The sequence below is a fragment of the Thermobia domestica genome, chromosome 10 (assembly GCF_964235325.1).
Source record: "Thermobia domestica chromosome 10, izTheDome1.hap1.1, whole genome shotgun sequence".
NCBI lineage: Eukaryota > Metazoa > Arthropoda > Insecta > Zygentoma > Lepismatidae > Thermobia > Thermobia domestica.
The window spans coordinates 233,061,491-233,088,131 of NC_137463.1; the positions used below are offsets into that span (position 1 = coordinate 233,061,491).

Genomic DNA, 26,641 nt, shown 5'->3' on the forward strand with positions numbered 1-26,641 from the left:
AAGGTACCCGTGACTAAATTTTGATAACTCGGTCCACTCGTCTGATCCCCAGGCCGCACACAGGCACAAAGACAGAAAAACATACAAACAAACTCTATTTTATTTATATTAGATTCTTCGCTCAATAATTGTACAGATGAAAGATTTGAAAAATACAAAAATTTGGTCATTGTAGAACTAATAAATTATGGAAAATTTAGTATGTATCAACAAATTCTTTCATACGACAAACTGAATGACTTGATATCCACCTTTCCTAATACTTTTTGCTCAGATCAGCTTAAAAATGAACCTATCAAGTTATGTTCCGATAGTAACGAACACATTTCTCTTTCCGAATACTTTAAATATATTCTCAGTAATGAATTTCAAAGCGTATATAAGGAAACAACAAAACTGCTAAATATGGTATTGAGCATTTCATCAACTTCAGTTTTTTGAAAACATTCAATGAGTACCCTGAAAAGAGTGAAAACTTACTTAACGAACAGCATAACAAATTACGGACACTCTTTTTGAATTACGGACACTTACAATAAAGAACCTGGTGTGGAGGCTTTCTGTTAATATTTTCGCCGAAATGTAGAACAGAGCATGGAGTTCATTTACAAGACGGTGAGGTATTAGGTATTACGTTAGGTATTCTAAGTGTTTTACTTCTATTTTTTTTCTTTATAGCTCATTTCTAAGGTATTTAGACAAGACTATTCCCAAAGAGGGTATGGGGAAGTAATGCTCTCATTTCTAGCAAATGTGGTACCATTCAGAAATCTATACTTCGGAAAAAGAAATACTATACACCAAATTTCAATAATTATAAAATTTTATACTTAAAGGAACAGAGTAAACATAAATTGCAAAGTATATTGAAAACTCAAACATTAATACTATATTTATGAATTATCAGGGATCATCTTACTTGGAATAGTGATTAGTGTATCAGCATCTTTTTATACAGAACGAAATATCAGAACTAAAAATAGAAATAAATAAAAAATAAATACCCCCCATATACTGTATATATATATATATATATATATATATATATATATATATATATGTGTGTGTGTGTGTGTGTGTGTGTATGCGTGTGTGTGTCTACCCAGTTTTTTACAGCACGCTTCGCCACTGGAGCGAAGCTTTCGCGAAATAGGTGCGAAAACTTTTGACACATGATCAAAAGCTCACCAGATGCATAAGGGACAATCTTCATCTCTTCCGGATAAATCCAGATACTTTTCGCATTCGGTTCGTAACAGCAGATGAGACCTGGGTCCATCATTACCAACCAGAGTCCCAACGAAGTTCCAAGCACGGGAAACACACTTCTTTCCCCTTCCGAAGAAGTCCAAGTCAATGCCTCAGCTGGAAAAGTGGTGGATACAGTTTTCTAGAGCTTGGAAGGGATAGTGATGGATTATTTCCCAAAAGGGCAAACAGAGACTCGAGAGTACTATGCAGGTCTTCTACGACAGCTGCGTGATAATATTCGGCACAAGCGTCGTGGAAAAACTGTCAGCAGGTGCGCTTCTTCACCAAGACAATACCCCCTAGCCACAAGTCAGTCAGCAATGACAACATTTCACGATTACAGCTACAGATTGGCCGCCCACCCACCTTATTCTTCTGACTTGGCATCTTCCAACTTTTATCTCTTTCCGAACCTCAAAAAGAAGTTGGCAGGTACTCATTTTGACACTGATAATGACGTCATACATGCCGTACATGAAATTTTACACGCCTTCGACAAATCATTTTTTATTACTGGCATTAACTCACTTGATCATCGATGGGCAAAATATGTTGACCTGTCAGGGGACTATGTTGAAAACGTAATACCATCTATAATGAATATGTTACAAAAGTTTTACAGGATTATTCTGCTGATACCAGAATATTAGTGATCTTATCATTGACGACACGCAAATTAGTGACAATTATAAGTGCATATAGAGAACTTTTAATAAATATAAAGATGAATGTTAATCAAAGGAGCAGAAGGTATTGGAATTAATCTCTTAGAAGCACAGGTAGGATTAGAATCTTTTTTTTTTTTTTTTTTTTAATAACCCTCGTATTCTAAAGCAAAAGCTTCGAGTAGCAATTCCGATATTAGAACTCAGAGTAATAATTAGGTCGTACATAATATTGTTTTACGAAACAGCATGGCTGAAGTATGCAAACGATCCCTGTTTTCTGTTCACCTTTGGTTTCAACTGATTTTTCCAAGGAATAATGTTCTATCAATTCCTCTAGAATAGTTCCATAGGAAGGAGGATCCTACAAAGGGTCCAGTGTAGCAAATCTTTTATGAAGTTACTGATAGAAGTAGCAAAGACTACTGAAATTATTTAATAACCTTCACAAATCTGGAGATACAAGGTAAGAACGACACCATGTGATTCAGATTCTACATTAAGCTGTAGGTCTACGTCTTATATAGTCTCGGTGTTACAAACGACACTAGACTTTAAATTAATCAATGAATCAATTTAGTAGCAATTAGATAAAAGGATTTATTTATTATTGTTATAATTTTTAAATTCATTTATCACATCTCCAGACAGGTTAAATATAGATACATAAAATTAAATTATATTGACAACCATTGGTTCTACAGTCTGCGACAAAACAAAACAATGTATTTTATACACAATTCGTAAATGACGTATACTGTTTTCTTTTGCAGATGGCTGTACTAAAATCTGAAAAACTTCAATACTTAAACATTTTCAGATATAACTGTAATGGATGTCTCTTATTATAGCTGTCATAGGAAAGAAGAATTTCGCCGATTTTTACAATCATTCTTTAAAAATTCAAGTCAGAATCTTGTTAAGTAAACTTGGTCTCAAAAGCCTTAACATTATGATTTAATTTCTTTTAGATGTAAAACTCTTCGGTATGCTCTGAGCATGTCTGTCCCTATTTATATTAACAATGTCATGATTTTGGGAAATATGCCATTTTGTACTTGTAGTAGTTGAAGTGTCCAATAGGTATATCATAAGCTGTTCTTTTAAATTTCTGGACTGTAAGACACTCTGTAAATAGAGGGTGTCTATCAAAATAACCAATCTATTGAGTTGTTTCGTAAGCAATGTCGTTTTCTAACAGCGCAATATGACGGACGAATGACTACATGGAAGTTGTCTTCGTATCGCTGTATAGGCCAAGTCCAAGTACAGCAGTGTGCGGAGTGAGATAATTCCATGGCAAGTTGTGTACCAGGGACGTGCGTTCGAATATGGTAATGCAGATTATACGAGGCGTGTAATGCTGTATAAATTTAATTTAAAATGGTACTTACTCAACCAAAAACACTTTTTTATTTATATCAACTGTGTACGTTTTGGCAAGTGGTTATTGTCACCCTCAGCTCAGGTACTTTCAAAAAATTACTATTTCTTGATGGAAACGTCATCATTTTTCACACTTTTCTGTATCTTTAACTTGAGCACTTCTACTAATATTTTAACTACATTCTCCTTGTACCTTTATAATTTTTCTTCTTTTGCATTAACCCGTATTTTGTAAAACACGGGATTTATAATTAATGAAATCTTCCTTTGAATTCTCACCGTTCTTTCATCTGTGTTTCATTTCACTTCACTAATAACATAAGAAAACTGATGAAATCAAAATTTATCCACAGAACCCTGCTATCACTAAATCTACAAATTTAAAATCGTTGCCCGTACTTCATTGGCTGAGGGAGAAAAAAAGGTCTCAGAAACGTTTTAGTCCAGGATCTGACTATTGTCCTGTAGGAAAGTTTGAGTATGGACAATTTTTCTTCAGAAATGTTTAGTAGGTGTCTTAGTAATTACCTTTTACTACAGTGGACATCTGACACTTGGTACATTTTCCGGGTATAAGGTAATCAAAGATGGTGGTTGCTGAATCACAAAAATGTTCATATTTCGGCTAGTACTTGACTGACTAACACAGCATTTCATTATTTTATATTACGAATGTTTAGTACGCGTCCTAGTAAATACTTTTATTAAGGTAAATATTGGGACATATTTCCCTGGGATGATGTCGTCCAAGATGGCGACTGGTCAAAGACATAACTATTCATATTTCTGGTAATATTTGACTGAAAGTAACACGGAATTTCAATATTTGCTTTCATTAATGCTTACAAAAAAAAAAAAAAAAAAATTCTTGTAAGTAATTCCAACGTAGGTGGACATTCGACAAATTTTCCATGTACGAGTATTACGTCATCAAGATAACAGCTGCTCAGCCACAGAAATCTTAATATCGCTGATAATATTCGGCTAATCAACATTGATTTTTTAAAAGGAGAGTTTACTAGGTGTCTTATAAGGGAGGGTTACGAAGTGGTTCCGCTGAGATCCGAACGAGACAATTGTGTTTGCATTTGATATATTATGACTAGACGAATCCCAAAGTTATACATGCCACCGGGCGGAATGTCGTGAGTTACAACATATTTTGTAATGTAAAAGCTACAAAGCTGGCAGAACAGTTTGAACCGGGTCATTTGTTCGGAAATAGTTGGGTAAATGGAAAGCTCGGCGAACACGTAAAAAAGTTTGCCCCAGGATTCCCCGCAGGATCCCAGACAGGGTCCAACTCAAAATTTTCAAACGGCAAGGGAGGTTAAGTAGCACATCGTTTGAAAGCTGTTGTACAATGAAAGAAAATGGAATACATCTCGACTCTCTACGACAACCCTGTGCAAAATGGCGGCGAGTCAAAATGCAGGGTTTGCCAAAGTGGGCCCAGCCTGGGATTTCTAGCAGATTTTGGACTTTCCTTGGGCAAATGAGATGCTTTTACGTTAAAGTACACAACATTCGACATAATACCTTTATAAAGTTCTGAATGCACTGAATGAATAAAAAAGAACCTTATCAGCTTGAGATAATTATAGAACAAATTAATGTATAGATTATGCTTATAGCCTATTTGAAGTAAAATATGCAATTTTATATTTTAGAAAATACTTTCCGTGAATAGTGTGCTCGCGACTCGGCGAAGCCGAGGGACGTTATACCTCATACGTTTTGACGGGTTTAAGACCATAGGTGCAGATACCAGTAAATATGTAAATACATTAATAAAACTATTAGTATTATTTCTATCTTTGATGGTAGCACAAGCATTCTTCAGCAAAATTTGGTTTTCCAACAACAACAGTTTAATTCAGTTATTTGTTGCTACTCTTCAAATAAGCATTCTGTAGAATCAACACCAGCAATAGTATAAAAATTCTTCTCAAATTTAACAAGCTTAATGCTCGGAGTTCCGAAAACGACGTAACGCTTACTATTTCAAGTGCTGAATTCAAACTTCCGTACTAGTGGTAGTTTTGATGTACAGTAAAGAAAGCTGCACTTTCAAAGAAAAAAAAATACCGTCGCAAAAGAAGTGTTTGGGAAATTCCCGCAACTGAACGCATACAGCATCGGAACTCAATAGTTCAACAATAAAACTGTTTATTTTACGCTGGAAGATATTTAGATTCATTTAAGACATTTTGAAACGTTTATTTCATAAAATATGAATTATATCTTTGTTAATTGTTTTAAATTAGTTTTCTGGAAAGAACCGTCTTGCAACAAGTGCTCGGGAAATTCCTGTAATTGAACGCACAAAGTATCGGAAGTGAACTTCAACAACACATCCATTTATTTTACGTTAGAAAATATTTATGTCGTATAAAACATTTTGAAACATTTATTTTACAAAACATGAATTATATGTTTGTTTTAAATTAATATGTTTGGTATTGATATTTGCCGAACGTCACTGAGGCTCCTGGGATGATTCAATCTACATTTGTTCGTTCGTCTGCCTGTACCACACATACTACTGGGTACCACTTTCGATTTTTTAAGTTTAAACTTTCAGAGTAGAAGCACGAGACACACTAAATTTCCCGTATAGATTTTGGCGGCATACCAACGTAAAACTTCAAAATGGCCGGCATTTTTTTCAAAAAACAGCAGTGAATAGAAAATTGCTGCAAATTGTGATAATGATAATCTTGAAATATATATCACATTTTAACACTTTTACCCCAAACACATTGGAATATTAAAAGAAAATAATAATAATAAAATAAAATAAACCCGAAAAAATCCATATGGACCCAGGTGGGTTGGGCTTTAAAAAAAAATAAAAAAATAAAAAAACGGGTTTTTCCAAACCCTGTCAAAATGTAACCAAAAACTTAATTGAAAAGTCTATGGCCACCCCTATAAATCGGAAACGGTGAGACAAATGTGAAAACAGGAAAAGAACTGTGGCATTATTTACAACGATTTAAGTTAAAACGTCTTGTCCCAAGGCCCCACAGGGTCTGAGTTGGGATCCAACTAAAATGTTTCAAATGGCGAGAGGGGTTAAGTAACACATCGATTGAAAGCTTTTGTTAAATAAAAGAAGATGGAGCAAGTCTCGACTTTCTACGCAACTATGTGCAAAATGGCGTCGGGCCAAAATGTAAACAAAAGCTTAATTAAAACTCTATGGCCACCTTGAATCCAAGATGGCCGCTTAAAACCTGTATCATTCATACCAGTACAAATCTAAATCTCTATTTTTCTCTATTATATATTTAGAAACAATAGGAAGACTAAAGAACAACTGAATTTCGATTCACTTCAACTATTATTTCATTCCGTAACAACACATATATTTTGTTCCTAATGCACGTTCGTCACGGTTCTCTCGATATCATTTACGTGAATATAACGAATATGTGATGAATACACAACTATGTCTTCCTATTCATACTGCTAAACAAAAGTTGAATATCTTCGAGTATTTTTCTAATTTTGTCATACGCAGTTGATACATAAAAAACTTGCTGCACCAGTCAGGTTGGAGGCTCTTCCTAGGTATTATAACGTATTCGTGATGGTTACGTTTGTATGCCATTCGTTGGTTCGATCGCAATATTTCAAACAATACCAACTATACAAAAAACATTCATTTACAAGATTGGCGAGCAGTACCAAACCACGTGTAAATCATCTCAGTGCATCGAGCTGCGTAACCTTTGTTGGTTTGTCACAATATTCCAAGAAATAGCATATTTATATACAAACTCCAGTGGCGTAGGGAAGGGGGGGGCCAGAGGGGCCGGGCCCCCCCCAAAGAGGTCCGACAATGTACTTTGGTACTTTGATATTTGTAATTTTTTATATATTTTTATGTTTATATATTTTTTTGTTTGTAATTTTTCTATGTGTACCTATAACAGCACTTGGGCCCCCCCCCAAACACACATCCTGGCTACGCTACTGACAAACTCATTTTTCACGCTGGCAGCCATATTGGATTATAGATGATCCTCTTCGATATTTTGTGGATATCTGATATTAACCATAAACGTAACTACCATATTTCGCTTCTGCGACAGCAGTGGTTTGAGCTGGACATGCGTTCGATACATAGTGCGGCATTTTGAACTCAAGATATCGCGTTTTTGAACATTTCGCATCCTTTCGTCACCTACTGACCAACATTCAAGCCAAATTTGGTTTTCCTAGCTTCAGCAGTTTGGTATGCCTATCCTTTCGATATAGGTTTTAACTGGCCATTTGGATTCATGGTTGCCATAGATTTTCAATTAAGCTTTTGTGTACATTTTGATCCGCCGCCATTTTGCACAGGGTTGGCGTAGAAGTCGAGACTTGCTCCATTTCTTTCAGTTTACAACAGTTTTCAAACAATGCGATACTTAACTCCCCTTTGCCATTTGAAAATTGAGTTGGACCCCGTCTGGGACCCTGCGGGGGGACCTTGGGGCAAAGTTTTTTTTACCCCGAAAAGTGTGTCCTTGGAAATGATGGAATACGTGTTCGCCGAGTTTTCTATTTACCCAACCATTTCCGAACAAATGACTCGATTCAAACTGTTCTACCAGGTAATTTTTTGTAGCTTTTACATTTAATGTTGTACCTCACGATATCCCGCCCGGTGGCACGTATAACTTTGGGATTTGTCTAGTTATAATATATCAAATGCAAACACAATTGTTTCGTTTGGATCTCAGCGGAGCAACTTCGTGACCCTCCTTGTTAGCAAGGATATAAATGTGGAAAAGCTTTTAACTAACTTCGAAAAAATTATTGAAAGTAGAAGGCAAGTTTCTGAACAATTTTTGTATTGGGATAATTTTCTAAAAAGTCTGTGGGAGTCACACCTAGACATCCTATACGAATTGCAGCCTGTATTTGCCATATTTTATTGTATGATCTATCAGCAATGGTGTTCTTTATATAAAGGTAACCAAGAAAGTTCTTTCGCTTTTTGTGAAGGTCTGTGTTCCATTGACCCTCACACCGTGAGTTAAATGCGAATGGAAATAAGGCAAAGGTCAGTTGTTGGTGTTGGTATATCCAACACACCTGGTTGTGGCAGTTCAGTTACACCGTGAACTTGCGTAAGGACAGAGTGAACACGGGACCTTCACAGAGCGTCATAAGGGTGTGTATGCTGTACAAGTTCAAACTGGGCTCAAACGACGCTGCAGCGGAGCGGAAGATATGCCAGACCTTTCGTGAGGGTGTCGTGACTACGCGGACGCTCGAAGATGCTAAACGTGCCGGAAGATCAATACATATACAAAATTAAGATCTTCAGGCAGCAACCGAGGCGAACAGTGGCCAGACATGTGAAAAACTGGAACTATAATTCAGTGTAAGTGGAGAATTCTTTCGGCAGCATCTCCATCAACTTGGAAAGCACTACAAGTTGGGTCGATAGGTCCCACATGATATGACTCTGACCAGAAGACAACGCGAGCAGACACTTGTGTTTTTTTGCTGTCTCGTCTGAGGAAGGAGCCATTTCTGGACAGCGTGTTGACATGTGATGAGAAGTGGGTCCTATACGAAGTTCCACTGCGCCGTCATCATTGGTTAGCATCCCACGAATCGGTTCCAAAACAGCCGAAACCAGCAGTGCATCAGAAGATCCTCCTGTGTGTTTGGTGGGCTGCTCGCGGCATCGTGCATCGGGAACTGCTACCAGCTGGTCAGAGCTCAATGCAACTATGTACTGTCAGTAGTTGAGCCGTGTTCAAGAAAAACTCAAAACTCTGGAGCCAGCAGTTCTGAATCGCAAAGGGGTCCTCCTGTTACATGACAACGCTTTGCCCCGCGTGGCTAGGATGACCCGGGACACCATTCTACGCCTTGGATGGGAAACACTATTGCATCCGCCATATTCGCCGGACATTGAACCGTCCGATTATCACCTGTTCCATTTCTTGGACAATCACTTTAGAGGACGCCAATTCAAATTCGTAGTAGATTTGATGGGGACTATTTTTGATCTTCCAGGTACGTCTTAGGTGACATATCAATGTTCGAAGGTGGTGAATGAAAGAGCGACAGAACTTTCTTGGTTACAGGGCTCATAGTGGTCTGGTCTTTCCTAAATAGTTGAGAAGTGACCAAAATCTCATCAAAAAGTAACTTTAAACCTAGATGCCAAACTTGGGCATAAATTGAATTTTACTTTAAAAAAAAAAAAAAGGCTGGATCATAGCTGAAATACGCATTGTTTTAAGATTAAAATTTATTTTACTTAAGTTTGTCAGCTAACATAAAGTGGATTACTTGTGTTTAGAAATTCGTTATTACTTACATACTTTCCATGGTTTTGTATTTCAACTTTTATCTGGATGGGATAAGGTCAAATTTGTATATTTTCCAGATTACCATTAACTGGTAATAAAATTGTCTTGTATAATTGATTTGATACAAATCTTGGCTTGGTACCACATGATTAATAAACATTGGTATGGTTTCTTCCAACATTCCGCACACAATGAAAGGTAAACTGTAAACAGGTAATATATACCATTCTCTTGTAACACAATAAGATCAAATCAAATAATGTGGATTATGTTTATACCCTTGTTATGAACTTCTAAAATAAATTACAAATGTTAACTAAAAATGAAGTTGCATACAAAATGCTTACAAGGGCTCTCAAACCTACCTTGAGAGCTTAAGCACCCACCAACCATCCACTGTGCTTTAGAAAAAATAAAGCTGACTTGGTTCACATGTAGCAGCAATTACTGAAGTTTTCAGAAGAGTAATAAATAACAAGTTTCTGCCTTTTTCCATTTATTTTTATCATATTTCTCTTAGAAAACTGCTAATACAAAACATAAATCACACGAAAAAATGACTTCACCACACAAGTAACTTTTACTGACAAATTTAAAAAAGTAACTTTTAGTGACCCATTTGAAAAAAGTAACTTTTAGTTAGGTAAGTGACTCGCTATGAGCTTTGTAGGTTACCTTATATTTAGAGAACATGAGAAGATTGTCCAGAACAGGACCAGAAGTGTATCAAATATTCATGAAGAGAAGCATATTGTAAAACGGTACGACCATAAATTAACCGGTCTTACTGCTGGCATTAGAACAAACTACTAATAGGTCTCAAAAGAATTCATCCAACATAATACGGCGCATTAACAAAAGCAATTTGTGGCAGAATGGGAGGTAACTCACCATGAACGTCTGAACATACAAACTTGTTTCGTGAAGTACCAGATTCCATTTCTTTTGTTGAAGATTTAAATGCTCATCATAATTTTTCTAAGAAACAAACACAGAGCGTACATGAAAAGGTACTGTGGGTTTTAGAACAAGAAAACTCCAGTTCTTGGAATTGCACGGAACACTCACACGACTCTGTCTTTTGTCAACAGGCCATAAATCTCACAAAACAGTAGGTGACCCTTGGTTAGAAAGAGAAAAAGAAGTTGACAAACGTCCCCTTTTCTCCAGATTTCTTTTATTTAATTTACCACTAAAAGTATTAACATTATGTCTTTATTTTTCACTTGTTTTCCTTTCTTTTTTTCTTTGTTGTTTCTTCTTCTACCTAATGACATCGAGCAGCTGGCAACAACCACCCTCCTAACAAAGGTTGGGTTGCTCTTTTTGTAGTGGTGTGAGACAAGGTTCTTATGTTTTGGAATTTCCTATAAGCTCAGTTTTCTAATATATTTCCCAAAAAGTTACCTATTTGAAATTTGTCCTAAAGGACTGCACAATTTTGTAACATGTTCACAGCATGCAAAAGAAAAGATTTTAACGTTTTCCAAATCGGTGATTAGGTCTATTTTAAATTGCGTAAGACACTGTATGAAGAAAATAACAAGATGGATCTCTAATACTACTCACAAAGTTATGCTATCATCATTTCATAGTCACATAGCATCAAGTACAGGATAAAAACAAGAAACGTAAGTCTCGCAGTTCTCACTACTAACGATGATACAACTTTGTCAAGCTTGTACATATGGCATGCAAGAGCTTATTAAATATTATTTATCCAGTAATTCCTTACTCTTCGATGAAGAAAGATTTATGACAAAACCACAAAGAGCGCGTTATTGAAATATATACAAACACCTTTCAGAATCACCAACGATCTCATGTTCCAGGTGGATCAGAAAACTTGTTACATTGTGGATGTCAGGAATTCTACTTGGAAAGTAATAAAATGTGAAAAGAAAATTTTTGGTGGAGTAGCTTCTTTTTCTTCATATATATTCAGAGCATCATGAAGAAGTGTGGAAGAGTCGATTATGTGTTCGACAGCTACCACAAACTATCACCAAAAGTACATAAGAGAATGTGAAGGCAAAATAATGCTCTTGTTATATACGAGGGAGGTTCAATAATTATTGTCCCCGGCATATTTAAAATACTTGAGCTGGGATGAGTGATGCGGGATATCGTAGCCTAATGTCTTAGATGCCTATATGCTAAATTTCAGAAGCATAGCTGCTATGTTAATATTCTTTTTTGTTGTTTCGGGTGTGAGAGGTGAAACCTAGCTTGAAAAATGGAGAAAACCGAACAACTTGCTGTCATCAAGTAGCTCCAGAAAAAGAAGTTAAGCCCAAAGGAGATGCATGAGGACATGATCAGTGTGTTAGGTGATGGGGCTCCTTCCTACCAGGTGGTGAAGAACTGGTGCCGCGACTTCCATTGCGCAGAGAAAGCTGTCAACAGGCCCCTGGTGCTGGTCCTCCAACAACAGCATCACCCCAGAAAACATTGATGCTGTGCACGATACGATTATAGCAGACACAACAATCACGGTGCAACAGTTAGCAGATATCATGCAAATCTCTGTAGGCTCAGTGAAAACCATTGTGCATGAACACTTGGGAATCAGAAAGGTGTCAGCGCGATGGGTAACCACAATGTTATCTCGTGAACATCAGAAAGACAGAGTTCGATGTTCAAGGGCTGGTTTGGAGGTTATGGGGAGAGACCTGAAACAGTTCTGTGATAGATTTGTGACAGTGGATGAGACGTGGCTCCACTACTATGATCCCGAGTCCAAACGACAGAGCATGGAGTGGCGGCACAGCAGTTCGCCTCCCCCATGCAAGTTCAAGGTGCAAGCATCAGCACGCAAGGTTATGGCCATAATTTTTTGGGATGCGAAGGGTGTGCTCCTTATTAACTACCTGGAGGTTTGACACACTATCACAAGGGCTTATCATGCAGTCCTAATCCTTAAGTTACGCGAAGCAATCAAGGACAAACGGCGCGGGATATTGCAGCGAACAGTGCTGTTCCCCCATGATAATGCTCCGGCCCACAAAAGCCATATTACTGGTGCCGCAATCCATGCTGTTGGTTTTGATCTGTTGGAACATCCTCCCTACTCACCCGACCTCGACCCCAATGACTTTCATTTGTTCCCAAAGTTGAAGGAGCATCTCAAGGGGAAGAAGTTTCACTCAAATGCAGCTGCTATTGAAGCGGTGGAGGAATGAATCACGACTCAGCCAGAGACTTTCTTTGAAGCTGGCATAATGGCTTTACAGCATAGGTGGAAGAAGTACATTACTATGAAAGGAGATTTTTGGAAAAATAATACTGCTTATAGCTCAGGGACAATATTTATTGAACCACTCTCGTATATAACTCGCATCTCAGAAGACACTTCATAGTCTGCCCAACTCTACAGTTTCCGAGGATTATCAAGGAACAAACTGCTATTACAAGAGTTTATTGCGAACATATTGACAGCTTTTTTGACTGAAGCGCCAACCACACACCTTTAGTGCCTTCTCTGGTGATGAAGATGAGATAACATTCAACTATACATCTGTGCAAAATGGAGTGTTTGTGACTTTTGCCTCTTCATGCTCTTCACCGAAAAATGGGAAAAGTCTAATGTAAATTGCTTCCAGCCATCCATGCATTACCTGGGTCAGATTACACTAGTAAGTTCAGTACGAAGAAAACAACTGTTCATTCTGCACAAAAAATATATCTGGAAAATTTTTGAGTGTCGCCTGCTGGGATAATATTGTAATAACCTATGTGATGTCGTAAACAAGCAATTCCACGCATCAATGTTTACAAACACCACCACATGGTTCGGCAAGAGGATCTCCCACCAGAGGGACCTATAATCACACGCAGACAACGGCTTCTGGCCCCTCCCACGGAGCAGAAGACGACATCGGAGCAGCAGCGCCACCGCCACCCAAAGGACCCTATAAATTGGATGGACGAAGGCAACTCGATACCAGTTATCTGGTGACCCTCCTTTAGTCTGCTACGAGACTCTTGGAGTAACCTAACCCCAGGCCTCTAATCTGCTACGGGACTACGCCTATCCTATCTCCTGGCTTAGCCTGCTACGGGGCTCTGTTGGCCACTTAACCCGCTTCTGCTTGCTACGGAGCATTGGTTCCTTAATTCCACTCCTCTTAGCCTGCTACGGGGCTCTGTTGGAGATCCTGTCTGCGACCTTACGGTCAAAGACCATCTATAACTAACCTTTGCTTCTAGAGAGATTAAATTGTACAGTATTTTGTGAAAATACTCTTATAGAGGAAGTTTTATAATAAAACTGGTAGTGGGAGTCGATTCCGGACGCTCTTTTTATTAACTGCTCTACCCGAAAATCCTATATGAGAGAAAGTTTTACAATATAGAAAAAAGCCTTAAAGTTGCCGAAGAATATTTAGTACAACTACTGAAGAAAGAATCCTCTTGCACATCTTTAGATGGATTTAGAGTTTGGAGATACTACCATGAAAAAAACAGACATTGACAACTTACTACCTACAAGCAAGAGTGTTAAGAGATATTTTTTTTAAGATCTTACTTTTATACATACCTTTAAGAGTACTGTATTGATGACTCAATTGCTCAACTAGACCATTGTGATTTTGGTCTTAAAATGACAGAAAATTGTTTGATGCCAAAGCAAAACTTACAGCAATTTCCTAATGAATTTATTGGGACATGTATTGTTTGACAAGTACAAAACTCCCATATATTTGTAAGACAAATGAGGTAACGTGTTGCTTCTTTTCCAAATATAGAAGTGTAAAGGAGTCAGATTCAGCTTGTCGTAATTCTTTTTAGATTACATAAGAACAAGATGGTGATGATGTTTATTATAGTATCTCTCATCCTTTTGTTTCTCATATACTATAATTTTAAACTTCTGATGCACCTCACATTGTAAAGAAAAAAAAATCATTCGAATGCCTTAATATATAATAAAAACAAAAAGTTTCATTCGAATAAGTGTAACATTTTAACAATATTGAATGAACACAATGTAACAATTGTCTTCTTTTGTTCACCTCAACCATAGGTTGGTGTGCAACATGGAAATTTTAAAATTTTTCTGTCGCTTGGGAGAGCTGTTTTATACTTTGATAAGGCCTCTTCTTCGTAACTGCATCTAGATATTCTATCCTTGGTCTTCCTCTTCCTGGTTTTCCTTCTGTCTTTCCCTCTATCAGCACAGTGATCCAATCGGAGTGTTGAATAAGATGGCCAAGCATGTTGTTTATTCTTTTTCCTATTATCTTCATGATCTGTCGTCCTTCATTTGCGTCGTTTAGTACGTCTTCATTCCTTTTCCTTTCGGTCCATGATATGCGCAGCATTCTGCGCCAACCCCACATTTCAAATGCTTCCAGCTTGGATATTTAAGCTTTTCTCAATGTCTACGTCTCTGATCCGTACAGCGCCACGCTCCATACCAATGTCTTAATAAATCATTTACGAACGTCCAGAGACATATTTCTTGATGTTAGTTGTCCTCTTCTCCTAATGAATGCTTGTTTAGCCTGTGCCATTCTTTTGTAACAGCCGTACATCTTATTATTGTATTTTTTTTTTATTTTCTTTTATTGAATGTTATATAATTCTTGTTGTTGGTTAATTATATTTAATTATGCTATGGGATGTTAAAAGGATGGCTGATCTCCCCTTCTTAATTGAGAAGTTGCCAATTGTTTATATTGTATATATGTATGTTTCGTTTATTTCGTCTGTTCAATATGTGTTTTGTGTGTTCTTAAATCCCAATGATAGAATATTCTCAATGGAAAATTCCTATTAACATTGGATATCGTAGGAGAGACTTCAAGACTGAGACAAAGTCAAAGAGGTAATTCAGAACAGGATATGAAAGGGACTTTGGAGATGTTTGTTAGGAAATGGTCACCAGGCACGTGATAAGGACTTAAGCACTGAATATCAATGTATCAAATTTTTGTGTCAATGTGTCAATAACAAAAAATGTGTACGAAAAGGGAAAATACTCAGAGTCTATGTGCGCATGCAGCTATAGTGTTGGGTGCACAAAAGGGTATATGGAAAGTTAACATTGGTGACCAAAGTACAAAATAGTTAAGAGATCTGACGTAAGTTGCAGAAACTTGTCACGTTTTTCCATTTATTACAAATGCATTTGTAATACTAAATTCACCGACGGACTTCAACTGTAACGTTACTTCTCTAAACTTCATTTTAAAATAAAAAGAATTAGCTTAATCGTCTCAATTATTTAAAGTACTTACTACCTCATGGACCTGTCTGCAGCTAAAGATTAAGAGAGACTTGATATATTTGTTGTTTATTCACGTGTGACCGCTCGCATACTGTTAATCCTGAAGTTGAAATTATAAAGTACGTTCCGCTCGCGTACTTGACCTGCGACAACAATAATAATCGTTGCCTCACCAATAGCAATTGCAACATACTAACAAAATTCTATGTTGATCAGCCAAATATGAACAATATGAAGATTTCTATAGCTGAGCAGCCGCCTCCCATCTTAAATGACGTAATATGTGGAAAATTTGTCCAATGTCCAGCTGCATTGAAACTACTTATAATATATGCTTAGCATTAATGAAAGCAAATATCGAAATTCCGTGTTAACTTCAAACAAATATTATCAGAAATATGAATATTTTTGTATTTGAGCAGTCGCAATCTTGGACGACGTCATTACAGAGAAATAATCCCAATGGTCACCTTAGTAAAAGTACTTATTAGGACATCTACTAATCATTTCTAATAAACAAAATAACGAAATTCGATGTTAGTCAATCAAGTGGCAGCCAATATGAACATTTTTTGATTCAGTAACCATCATTGATGACGTCATACTCGGAAAAGGTACCAGGTCTACCCAAGTAAAAAAATAATTAATAAAACACTTACTAAACGTTTCAGAAGAATAATTCTTCTATCTCAGATGTCATTTTATTTTAGTAATGGATATTTTCTCATATTTTGATATGCTATCGTATGTCTTTGGTTGGATACCATATTAGAAAATAATATATTTGGATCTTCTAGGGTTTATAGTGTATGTATGTACAAGTTAGATTATAGTTTCAGCTTGTACAGTCAGAAACAATATTAAGTATAGGTTGGAGGTATAAGAAATGATAGCTCCAACCTATACTTAATATTGTTTCTGACTGTACTTCTGCTCTAACGACGGGGGACGCCATTTGGGTCCCAAATCAAATCTTTTGTATCGAGGTCCTATTATAATTTCTACCGCTCGAAGTACATCGGAGAGAAGATTTTGAATTTGCTGTGACGCACAGAAGGCGCGTGCAACAAACCAATAAAAGCCAAATAAACTTACACAGTGACATGGAACACTAATAACATAAAATTAAGATTGATCCACAACTTAAGGGTAATTTTGCTATTCACTAGATAAGACCTGTCTATTTATCTGCTTTTAGCCTCTGTAATACCGTAACTTTTTAACCCATTTTTTAATGAATGTTCCAATTAACAGGATTGAAAAAAAAAAAATCGCCGAAATCATCAATAGTACAAATTGGGTGAGGAACACAGAGAAGTTCATAATTTATATCATGAACATGTTCAGTAAGCACTTACGTCCTTCAACGATGCTTTCTATAATATGGGAAGTTCTCCCCGCTGGTGTTGTGACTACGACCATGTCTTTGCTGCACGAGGTCTCGCTTTAAGTTCTCGGTGAGAAAGCATTGAATGCCACCTTAAACCGTGGGTTCACATCTCATATAGCATCGATATTGAAAAGGGACACTCAGCTTTAAAAAGAAAGAAAAAAAAAACAACTATAATGTGAGGCTTTCTCTGACTCTTTCGGAATTTCCCCTTTGGCTTGCGAAGTACTTTGGGGAACACTCCGTTCGACTGTTTTTGCACTTTATGGCGTAAGTTTTGATCACTTAACCAAATATTCTTATCTTAGAGATAAGGCCCATGTTTATCTTACAAGTTAATACATGGACAGGAACAAGAGGGCGTAATAAATTTTCAACACCCTTAAGATGTAAATTTACATCCTGTTTCGAAATGTTGAACTTGTCGTAAGGACCCAAATCCTCCTGAATATCTCGTATAACGAATTACTTTTGGCTCAAAATTTCTATACGAAAACCCACTAAAATATTTAATGCACGTTGTGACTTAAATTTTGGCCCATTTTTAGATTTCCTGAATATATATAAGAAACAATCGAAAGAAAAGAAAACACACACACAAGAAAAAAAAAACGGGAAAATGGAAGTATCCTAAGGAAAAAATATAAAACTTACTGAATGAGAAAATATGATGAAAAGAAAACAGTAGGAGGAAATGGGAAAACTCTAACTTTATTTTTTAAAGAAAAGAACTACTGGTGTTTCCTTTATTATCGTAAAAAGAAGGAAGAAAATTAACGATATGTGAAGTGAGAAAGAGTTAATAAAAGGAAGACAGAGTAAATCTCCAGGAAAGAAAACACTAAAAGCGGAAAATACAGTATAACTCCTCTAATCCGTCACCTATGGGACAGGGGGTATGGTCGGAACGCGAAAAAGGTCGGATTATCAGAAAATACAGAAAAATACGCATTTACAGTATAATAAACACTCTATGAAGCCAAAAATGACTGTATAGTTCTCTACAATAAAAAACAAACAAACACTAAGCACTAAAAACTGCACAGTACAGTACACAAAACATGCACAAGAATGAAACGATACAAGAGATGATGGAGCACTAAGGCAAATATGCAGTAACACCAAATAAATAACAATGCCGCAACGGCAGTAAACCACAATGATTCACCGACGAGTTGGACCAAGTTCGGCTCGAGCACGGTCGGATCTACTGGAGTGGCGGACCAGCCGAGGGCGGACGAGAGGAGTTTTACTATAGTTGATTCTTCTTCATTTTTTCAATTGCAGAGAAAAAGTGATTCCTCACTCCATTTTCCCGTATCCTCTTCCATTTTTCTTATTTTATGTTCAATTTTTTTTTTGTTCCTGTTCCCCACTCCGCTCCTTGACTTTCTCATCTATCTACACTCATTATTATTATCTAAAATAAAAGGAAAACAGGACGGACAGAAAGGCAAAGAGAAACAGGATTTGTAGTCTTCTTCTTGCCTTTTTTTTTTTATAAGCGAGCATGTTTAATCACCGTGAAAAGAAAAGCGTTCCTCTTAAATTTAAAGAAAGTAAAAATGTTTGAAGGCAGGAAAAGAGAAAGAGCCTCAACTAGTCAACTTCTTTTTTTTTATAAAGTATGTAAGAAAGAAAGACGAAAGAAGGAAAATATAAAGAAAGACAACTATAAAACTTTCCCCTCTGTCATTCTTATTTTCAATCTAGGGAAAAAAAAAAAGTAAGTGCAGCAGAAACAATTCTATTTAGGAAGCTAATCAATTCCAAACCAAAGAAAGTACGGAAATTATTTTTGTGGAAAGTTTTATATGCCGTTTTGTGGAAAGTGCCATGCCGTTTCATCTATGTCTTTTCAACAAAAACTCATTCAAATGGTGGTCTCCATTATTGATACAAAGCGTGAAGCGGAGGTGAAACGCACGCTGCGTTGCTACCGGCGATCTGCCATTTCTTATACGTTCCTCAAATGCAAATGAACAATGTTTTCCTGGCCCGCAATGGTGTACATTGAAAACGACACGTACACCTTGTTGAACCCCACCTCAAGCTGCTGACCAACACATTCCCCACCAGAAAATGCTGAAATTTTGTACCATGCAAACTTCAGCAGGGGAACATTGTTAGAAATACCCTCTAACATCACAAAATTAACCGTGTAGCCAACTCGATATAAGGTTGTATTTTTTCAAATGAGACTACGTCAGGTTATTACATACATATTTCAAATCTTCCGAAAATTTAAAATTCTATAGTATGCACTGTTGTAAACTAAGGACGCTATGGCACAAACTTTAAACAAAAAAACAAATTTTGCAGGGCAAGTGACACGGACGAAGTAATGCACATCTAAAGTACCTTAATGTTGAATTCTATGGTCTTCATATGACATTTCGAAGAAGTAGAAACAAAGTTAAAACTAACTGAAAATTTAACTTTTCTCAAAGAACTTTATTTCGAAAGAAGTGTTAGACAAGTATGACATCGAATTACGTAGATAACTTTCAATAGACATGAAGATTATAATACCGTTTGCAGCAATTTTGTATCTCAACCCATTAGGGAGATATGAAAAAAGGTGGATGTGGAAATTTTAATGTGTTTCTTACAATGGCGTGTTTGTAGGAACTTTTTAAAACACTTGTTTATTTACTTTGCTTCTATAACATTACAACAATACCCTTGGTAAGTGTAAATACAGCAATTTCTCGGAATAATATAATTTTAGGAGTGTTGCACACTAATAGTTTTTATCATATCTCCACGATATCGAATAGCTGTAAACGACATTGTAATCCTCACACTATTGAAAATCATCTCTGTAATCAGATGCGGTACTTATTTAGGTAGTTTCTCGAAGTAAAGGCTTTTAAAACAAGTCAATTTTTAAATCAGTTGTAACTTTGTTCGTATTCATTCGATCATGATCATAGTTCTTTGGATGAGGACTGTAGCGTTTTTCTCAGCATCTGAGTCATTCTGAAAATATCTTGGACCAATTTGAGGAGACATTCACACAAATGCCTGCTAATACTGTCTTATGTATACTTCCTGCAACAGTGTAATATTTCCCTCCTCTCTCTTAGTTCAATTCTTCATTTACCTGCTATGTAACTAATCTCGACTATCCATCTGTCAGGCAGAAGCAGGAAGCACATGCATCAAAGCTGAATGTGTTAGCTGGACTAAGTTCTAAGTTTGTGCTCTTACCCAAGTTCGACATTATAAATAGTAATAATAAAAAATGTAATTATATAATGACAGCGTACCTCCAAAGGCTCGGAGATGCTGCGCCCCTCAATCTCCATTGAAGACTGGCTCTCTTGTGTGGTTTCACGCATCTTCCATCAACGGCTGTCTCACGTCATATTTTTGTTTCTACCATTTTATTCCTGTGACCCTTTTTGATGTTTATATGACCAGTAGTAGATGACACTGAAATACATATACTTATATGAAATGTAAAAATGCATATATATATATATATATATATATATATATATATATATATATATATATGCATACGAAATGTTATTAAGTAATTAACAAAATGTATATTATTATAATGTATACTACAATGTACAAATATTCCATATTCTTATAAACAACACATAAGAAATTGACCTAACCTAGATCACAGATGGAACATCTTAACGCCCAATCAAAATATTACCATTATATTACAGAATTTTGTTTTATTTTGCAACAGTACGTACTCAGGTTCACAGTCCTTCACAAGTCAATATTCGTATAAGAATTATTTCAACTTTGATATGGCCACAGTCATCTACACACATAATTTGGTTGTCTTCTGTCCTTTCTCCTGCTGGCTTTTTCGAATAAAATAGTAAATGAAGCATTAATTTCATTATTACATAATTTTATACATTATGTGTACATATTATCAAGGATGGGCAAAATTTTCCGAAATCGGAAATTTCTCTTTCCGGATAATTTCCAGAATTCAGAAAAAATCCCGGATTTCGGAAAAGTCAGGAATTAAAAAAAAATCAGGATTTCGTACAAATTGCCACACCAAGTCCAATCTCAAATTTATATATGGAGTATGTTAATGTACTATTTTAAAAATAAACGAAGGGTATGCGGAAAACCATCAGCTATTTTTTTTTTCGAAAATATTTGTACCAGTTTGCGCAGCGCAACATTATACTGATCCAGTGAAAAACAAAATTGTGGTAAAGAGCTATTCTCGCTTGAAGTTTTGGTGTGTAGGGAGAGAACTATGGAATGTGAAAAATTAAAGTTCATTTTTAACCTTTGAACGATAAATATTTTTCTCTTCCTAAACCTTTCAAATATAACATTTTCAGAATCTCTTCCTTCTCCATATTTGATAGATACTTACTTAGCTAGTACTGGATCAGAGGTAAAGAATACAGAAAATTTGACCACTTACACGTAATTTACTTTACTAACAAAACAATTTCTGGAGGAAAACGTTATTATACTTATAAAAAAAAGTCAGCCTGATATTAATTTCCTTTTAATTTAGATTTTTAAAAATGTCTGCGTTTCGCCATTGAACCTACTGCAGAGTGTAGCATTTCTTCTTTCATTTCCATCTCTCATATCTTGCTTGTAATCGTTATTTTGCGTCGTGGTTCGGATTAATTTCTCAGTCTCATACTGCGCCCCTTTCTTTTATTTTCCAGCTACTTTACGACGTATACGATCACTTACCCATGCCTACAGTTTCGTTATGCGGTAGCCGGAAACGCAATAAACGAAAGTGTAGACAACGTAAATAAATTTGTTAGGCTACAAGTACAATAGGATTTGATATTAACTATACAAATGATAAAATTACTTTTCGATAAAAGAAATATAATGTTACTATAAAAACACAAATATTACATACGTTTGCATTTGCAATATATTCACCATGAACAATCTAACACTGTTTTTACGCTAGTGGCTTGATTTTAACAATAGACGAAGAGGTGGCATTAAAGGGTAATTAACTCACGTGTCTCTTCGGCTAGCCTGTCGATGTCACTCCTCCGCTGTCCTGTGTTCGATGATGTGTACTGGTTTTGGCGTTAAGGTCCCAAAATTAATTTACTGCTTCTTTAGTGGTGGTTCCCCATAGGTTCTACAAATGTAGGTTTTGCTCCAGGAGTTCGTTACCGCTGTATTATCAAATAAGTGCACTTATAGAAAAAATCACTATGAAAAATATAGCTGTCACTTTGTATATAGAAAACTAGGCAGCCTGAATGCTGCTTTTAGGTAAATGTAATTCGGGCGAGCGAACGTCAACACGTTCCTCTTGAACTGGTCCACGGCGACTGCCCCACTTGTTCAGTTAGCTATTGCGTATATGTTCTCGGCGTTGGAGCGCTCAGATGATGACGTATACTACTAAGTTCGCGCTCTTTGGCTGCAGTAGTGCGGGCATTTTAACTAGTCAAATCAGCGTTAAGCAATGACAAGGAGTATAGTATTTCTGCGACTTTCCCGTTGCTCTCGGGACTGAGAGCGTTCACAAAGTCAATCACTGTCTCTGCAACGGATGCCCATATATGGTTACGAAATCTGACGGAAGTCTACTAACACAGATGAACAAGCATTCCAAAGCGATGACAACGAGTTTCTAGAACATTTGGGTTTATTCGAGGGTTGGTTAATAAAGTTCAGAATAAATCTATTTTCTCAATATTTCTTTTAAATTGCAAAAAAAAAAAAAAAAATGAGCTGTAGGACGGTGACATCCTATTGGGGCCCGAGCAGTGTCCGAGCAAATTGCTTCAATTTGTGAAGAGAACCCTGGCCGTTGAGGGGTTAATAGTCCATACTGGAATATCACTTGAGGGTTAGTATATTTTGGAACGTCCTGTATATAAATCAACTATCACTGGGAGTTCACCATAATGACTCGATATATTGGGGCTATACTGTATATAATTCACTCCACTAGTGTACGGAAGTGTTATTAGAAGATCACTATATTATGGGACACACTGTATATAAATTGAAAATCGTTGGGGACTCACTATGAAAATTCGACATATTGGGACTGCACTGTATCTATCGCACTTCACTTATTAACTGTGAGGTTGTTCACCCTGTATGACGACAAGCCACCTTTGCTAAAGCCACCTATTACTTATATGAAGCCACCTTTTGTTTAAACAAAGCCACCTTTATGCCACCATTAATAGATTGTTCATTATTATTTCATTTTATAGTTTATAGTTTATAGTTCCTTTTATTTGTTTACTTATTTTTTCAAATATCGGTTTCTCACCATAATAAAAATATTTTAATTCACTTTTCAATTATCTTTTGCAAAACACATGATATACTTAAACATGTTAAACCAAATAAATGTACAAATGAACATTAATATAGAAAATACTTAACTACTAAACAATAGTAAAATATGTATACCGATCTCGAAAGTGTAGCCTAACAACATAATGAACGGTAATATCAAAATTCCTAACATGTAGTTTGTGTAGTGTAATGTGTGTATATGCACCTTCTTACAACAAAATTGATACTTAAATTTTCTAAAATAACATCAAAATAACTATATTAACTAATATATATATTCATAAATGCAAAATATTAATAATCCAAAAGAGTTTTCAAAACAAAAGTTCATAAAATAGTCATGAAGTAAATTACACACTAATTATTCGGAATATTATATTTCAACTCATTAAACATCAAAATACTAAAGAAATCTAAATCAAATATACTATCAAGTTTCAATAATCGTATTGCTCAAACGACAAACAAGAGATTCATCAAATTGTTTCAAATAAATTTGGATTTACGTATCAACTCACTTTTTCTTTCTTTTTCTTTTTTTTTTAATTGCCAGTATTGCTAACAACAAATGTAAACTTTTATTTTATTCCTTCATTTATTTATTAGTTGCAAGTAGTATGTAGACATCAATACTAGTGCACGGAACTTGTATAATATTAGCGAACATACGACTTTTAGCTGATACAATCATTTCCGAATCTCATTTTCAACAAACATCTCATTGGCAAAGGCAAAATACAACTCCATTTTACGGGCATTAATCACAAACGCATATCACATAACAAGAGGGATATACAATCCACCTCTAAACACATTAAACACTTTGAATAAACTCTCTCTTCTAGCATCCCTAAGCTAGATATTCAAGGAGTATTCATCTCTGAACGTGAACCGCCCTCTAATGGCCTTTGGTTTCACGGTAAAGTACACGTATGCCGTAACAATAAATTCAAATAAGAATGCCGCTCTATATAGCCTTTGGCATCTCAAAATAGCCCTAACTTATTTGTAATGCTCAATTGCCGTTCAGTTGAACTCAAACGTATACAGCTCAAAATACTTTGCACACAATCATTTTGTTCGCTCGATGACCATTATCAATATCAACGTGCCTAACAGATTTAAACCTGATTGCCTCATCATACTATAAACAATAGGATCTATCAATTACTGTTAAATTGTACAACAAACCAAATTCTTTCCATTATTATTATTATTACTGTTATTTTTCAAATTCTCAACTCTCAAATTCAAATTTAATCTAAAATTTGTTATAGTTGTGTGAGTTTATTGACAAGTGTTGATTCGAAACGATGTTCTCTCCTTTCAAACTCTTGAACATGAAAATAATCAGATAGACAACAAAGTAATTCGTTAATCACAATCACACTTTTCAAATGAACTATGCAGCGAAAGTTCCAACTGATACTTTTCTCAAATTGACATGAATAAAACTCTAATAAAGTGAATTAAATTAAAATTTTTCCACCTGTATGAATTATTTAAAGCAAGCAAAATATAATTAGGTATTCTCTCCTTTGTGTGAGTCGTTGAGCAATAGATAAACTTGTAAAAACTACAAAAGTAAACTTTTTTTTTTTAATATGTTTTCCACATTAAAACTACTTCTTCATTTTTAAATGTCTGTTTTCCAAAATAATAATTGGAATATGCGAACATAATATATATAAAAGTAATACAATATGTGAATGAAATTCAAATTCTGATTACAGTTTCTCATTAAATATGCAAAATCTATTCATAAACTAGTGAAGTTCAACACTAAACAAAATCTGCCTATATACTGACATTTTTACGTATTATATTATAATATGCAAAATAGTTAAAATATCAATCTATATATTTACATTACATAACCTAACTAGTAAACTTTAAAACATTTTAATATATATACATAAGTTAAACGGCGGTTAGGCCTTTCGAAGCGCCATCCTGCGTGCCATTGATTGACAAAGCAGGTCGTAAGTCATAAATTAAACAAAAATAGGTTAATGAGTTGATCCCGAAGATCAATGAGCGCCGACTTACTATTTTCCTCTTACAGCTCGAAGTATGCGGGATCGCCAACCTTCCCGACGATTTGGATAAAATCGCTTCTGCATGAAATCCTAATCCCTCCCAGCTAGATGCTTTACGCATCGTAGCTATGTCATAATCGGGTAAAATTTTCCAACCCCAATTGGGCTGCCAGTATCTAGACCTACAGAAGGTATTGAAAAAAAAAAATATGAAAAGGACAAGAAGAATACCCTGGGGGAGGGAAAGTTCGATACTACAGCCCTGCATCTCAATATCATCAACCATTTATTAATTATTAATATTTTTCGGCCCGCTCATACCTACAGAATTAGTAGGTTTACAATTGCATTCCTTTAAAGAGCGCTAGCCAATACGAAATGTGCGGCCTATCTGGCAAAAATGCACTTATCAACATCAGTAATATCGTCATATCCGGTATTAAGTCACAATCGGGAATAAATCAATACATTTAGCCATATCGGGTGGTGACCATATCACTTACAATCAGAATATTACATTCGTTATGCGATTAATATTACTTTAATAACTATTATTCACGTTCCCTCAATTTCTGAAATACACTCATTTTAAAATTTGAAACAATATTTATCGAATTTTGTCTAAAATCAAACCGACAATGTTAATGAATTCAGAGCTAATGATAAATTCAATTATCAAATTTCCATAATGTTTTATAACTGGATCATTAAACGTTAATACAGTTTAGCATCTACTGTTACGTAATAAAGTTGATGTATTCTCATAGCATAAATTTAATTCTGAAAAAACATTGCTTGAAATCTCAACTTAATATCTTAAGGTTATTTATTTATTTTAACTTGGTTATAACAATTTATCAACAACGATTTTGTGATAGACGTTTAATGGCAACTAACTGGGTTATGGGCACTTACAAAACTGAGCCAAAATAATTCATATTGCGGTTGTCTTTACAAAGACACTTTACACAACATAAGAGGGATAAATTCACCTCAAAGCATGGGCGTTTCTTAGAAATATCTTCTGAGCATTCACAACATTGCACATAAAG

At 35.7% G+C, this 26,641-nt stretch overlaps 1 protein-coding gene across 1 annotated transcript in view; it reads right to left on the minus strand.

Moving 5' to 3' along the window:
• The window catches only part of LOC145663076 (uncharacterized), an 89,322-nt gene that overhangs the window by 35,962 nt on the left and 26,719 nt on the right, over positions 1–26,641 (minus strand). Inside the window, exon 2 of the mRNA XM_081729288.1 lies at positions 20,523–20,688. Within this exon, the coding sequence (XP_081585414.1) occupies positions 20,523–20,594 (72 nt within the window). The 5' untranslated portion in view covers positions 20,595–20,688. The remainder of the gene's footprint in view (positions 1–20,522; positions 20,689–26,641) is intronic.